Source organism: Antrostomus carolinensis, unplaced genomic scaffold (assembly GCF_000700745.2).
Source record: "Antrostomus carolinensis isolate BGI_N321 unplaced genomic scaffold, ASM70074v2 scaffold3620, whole genome shotgun sequence".
Lineage (NCBI taxonomy): Eukaryota > Metazoa > Chordata > Aves > Caprimulgiformes > Caprimulgidae > Antrostomus > Antrostomus carolinensis.
In genome coordinates this window covers 7,497-11,124 of record NW_010287580.1, presented here as the reverse complement: position 1 = coordinate 11,124, position 3,628 = coordinate 7,497, and the positions used below count along the sequence as shown (strand labels likewise).

Here is a 3,628-nt window from a genome sequence, read left to right as displayed (position 1 = left end):
GGACATGCCTCCTTTTAGCCTGGGGATGAGATTCCTTTGTGAGAGGAACACACAAGGAAGCCCATGGGGATGATTTCAGTGCGTTTAGCTACTGGGAACAGCTCTTGGGAGGCATTTGGGGGAGCAAAGTGCAACCATCAAGTGCTACCAGTTTGAAAGAAAGCAGATGTACTGGTCTGAATACGCTTAATTGTAACCCATAAACACGGGTGGGCCTGAAAGACACCTGAAAATCAAAGCAGTTGTCTTGCTTGCTTGCCTTGAGCACACCAAAGTGTGGTCTGAAGGGCTGGAAAGTGTAACTGAGGTTGGCTCCCAGCGTGGGTCAAGCCCAAGGTTTGGGATCCCCCTCCTCCTCTGCTCCATCACTACTCAGGCCTAGAGAGAGGACTGGTTTTGAATCATCTCCAAAAAAGCTGGTGGTTGCTGGGTGTTTGACATTTTCCTTTTACCTTTAACACAGAAGTGAAGAAGACAGAGCAGCCCATGAGCACAAAGATCATCAAGCCAGTGACTCTCTGCTCTCGTATCCCTAGAAACTTGGGTTGTTCTCCTGGAGCTGAGCACTCAGACTCAACTTTGAGGCTATTCACATGGGTGATGGAGAGGACGGTTGCAGCCACAAACCAGGGCAGCCCCATCACGGAGCACACGCCGAGCATCACGGCCACCATGAAAAGGTCCAGGTGGTACCCGCATCCTTTCTGCAGGAAGCAAAACAAGAAACAGAGCATCCCACAGCACAAGAGCAGGGACAACATCACAAGTCAGCTCAAGTCAACTTCTTGAACATTTAAAACAAGAATTGGGAGCAAAGAAAGATGAAGCCAGACTTTGCACAAGCACCTTGCAGGAAAATCTGCCAGGAGTTCAGGTAAAGTGGATTTGGAGAGTTTGTGTGATATCTACTTCTCAAAAAAACCCAACATTGTCTATTTTTTTCATTCATTAAGAGATTTCTACGACTTCCAAGTAAGATGTGACTCTGAGTTATCCCTGGCAGTGCATCAAAATGATTCATTCTCCTAGATGCTGCTGCTATTTTAAAACAAAAACATGGTTCTCTATTGCTCTGAGATTAATTTGCTCCTCTGAACTCCCCTGTCCTTTGCTCCCTGTGTCATCCTTAATCCAGGAGAGCATCCTGCCACGCAGCCTGAGGTTGTCCCAAACCAATGCCTTCACAAAGCATTTGGAAAAGAAGCTTCTCCCCATCCCTGCAGCCTGGAGTGGGTTGGGGATGGGGTCACAGAATCACAGACTGGTGGGGTTGGAAGGGACCTCAGGAGATCATCCAGTCCAACCGGTGATGGAGAGGACGGTTGCAGCCACAAACCAGGGCAGCCCCATCACGGAGCACACGCCGAACATCAAGGCCACCATGAAAAGGTCCAGATGGTACCCGCATCCTTTCTGCAGGAAGCAGAACAAGAAACAGAGCATCCCACGGCACAAGAGCAGGGACAACATCGCAAGTCAGCTCAAGTCAACTTCTTGAAAATTTAAAACAAGAATTGGAAACACATAAGGATGAAGCCAGTCTTTGCACAAGCACCTTACAGGAAAATCTGGCAGGAGTTCAGATAACATGGATTTGGGGAGTTTGCACGATATCTGCTGCACACAAACAACAACAAAAACTGTTTTTTTCATTCATAAAGAAACCTCTATCACTTGCAAGCAAGATGTGACTCTAAGTTATCCCTGGCAGTGCATCAAAATGATTAATTCCCCTAGACACTGATGCTATTTTAAAACAAAAACGTGCTTCTCTATTGCTCCAAGATTACTTTGCTCCTCCAAAAGATTGCTCCTCTGAACTCCCCTGTCACTTGCTCCGTGTCATCCTTAATCCAGGAGCCCATCCTGCCACGCAGCCTGACATTGTCCCAAACTAATGCCTTCACAAAGCATTTGGAAAAGGATCTTCTCCCCATCCCTGCAGCCTGGAGTGGGCTGGGGATGGGGTCATCTCTCACAGCCTTCAGCCTGTGCTCCTTCCTGTTCACAATAACGGCGGTGATCTGCTGGTCCATGAATATCAAGATGGTGCAGAGCAGAGCTGGGATGAGCGCAGCCACCACAGTCCACCAAGGGTTGGGTCCTATGGGGTTGATGAACCACCCACGGTCGTCTCTGGTAGGCTGCAACAAAGCACACACATCAGCATCATCTCCCAGCCCAGTCACTTCACTGGCTTTGATTTTCCCCTCCATCCATGTGTAGGAGAACCTCCCAGCCCTGGTTTCCTGCCACCCTGGGCTTCAGCAGTGCCAGTGTCCCCTTTGCAAGCATCTAGAGATACTTCTCCTGTAGGTATCTAGTTTTGATATCTAGTTTTGGTATCCAGTTTTGGTATCTAGTTTTGGTATCTAGTCTTCTTTCCAGAAGGAAACGATGCACTTGGAGGTGGAAGAGGAGATGGTCACACCACCAGCGTCTCCTCCAGACTCAGCCCTGTCCTGTCGCGGCATCACCCTGTGGCATCCCCAAGGGTTGAAACCTGCTCCATGCCAAAAACACCCCATTACCTTGAACATATGAGGGACGTGGAGCTTCGGTGATGGGATCCCAATTAGGAAGTCAATGAGCACCATGATGACGATGGTGAGGAAAACAGCAAAGTCACTCACTGTGGACCGGACCTGGGGCAAGAAAGTAGAGCTGAAAGAAGCATCACAAACGGGGTCATAACATGAGATGGAAAAGCTGGGGACATCAACATCATTAAAGCTGGTTAATAAAATCCCCCAGCTCTGAGGACACGCAGCCAAATCCCTCGGTTAGATACTGTTGCTGTGTTTGTCCCCGTGAGAGCTGGTGTCAGACAATAAAAAGTTTAATTAGGTGGAAAAGGGTCGTTTTCATTCAAACCTTCAAAAAAAAATAAGGAAGCAGATGGCTGCCACCACAGCCACACTCACAGCTAAAATGAAAATAAGGCACTGAGGCAACATTTGTTTCTCAAAAGAACTTGTGTCTTTTTCTATGGCAGCTCCTCATTTGACTCAACGTTCTCCTTGAGCATGTAATGCACAGATGGTGGGAAAAAAAACCAAAACAACATGATAAAAGAACTTTGGAAGATCTCATTTCCCACTGCCTGAGCAAAAAACTCACTCTGGGGCAGGTCACGAGGCAGGTGGGAAATGTTACAATCGTTTTGCACTCCTGGAAATGAGTGAAGGACATCCAAGCTGATGGAGAGCTTGGCCTTCAAGGTCAACACTTCCCAGCTTGAGCAAGTGGTGGCAAATAGTGCCTAGTGCTCCAGGAAAGCCATTTTGGGAAATGAATGTGGAGACTGCTGCTGGCCACCATCTTCTACCTACTCTGGTTGGGAAGTAACGGCTGGTTTTAAACTTCTTCAATAAACTCGACAGGACAAAGGTGGAGAAGAAGAGGATGCAGCACCAGAAGAGGACATTAGGTGCGTAGGGGCCATTGCGTCCACAGGCAGGTCCTTGAAACTCTCCATGCAAATACCGACATTCCTGGAGAAACAGAGTGTCAGGACATCAGGAGAAACAGCATCAGGCAGAGCACATGCAGCAAGGAAACCTCGGGTAACTCGGGGGTTTGAAGGATCTTGGTCCAAGATCCATGACCTTGTGGCTGCTGCTGCCGG

The 3,628-nt window shown here is 48.2% G+C and overlaps 1 protein-coding gene across 1 annotated transcript in view; it reads right to left on the bottom strand.

Annotated features, from left to right (window-relative positions):
* Nucleotides 1-452: 452 nt before the first annotated feature.
* LOC104521364 (electroneutral sodium bicarbonate exchanger 1) overlaps nt 453-3,628 on the bottom strand; it is a gene marked incomplete at its 3' end in the record, with an annotated part of 10,481 nt that continues 7,305 nt past the window's right edge. The window contains exons 12-15 of the mRNA XM_010163340.2: nt 3,333-3,494; nt 2,532-2,645; nt 1,983-2,144; nt 453-704 (exon numbers count right to left, since the gene is read on the bottom strand). Coding sequence (XP_010161642.2) covers nt 453-704; nt 1,983-2,144; nt 2,532-2,645; nt 3,333-3,494 — 690 coding nt within the window. The remainder of the gene's footprint in view (nt 705-1,982; nt 2,145-2,531; nt 2,646-3,332; nt 3,495-3,628) is intronic.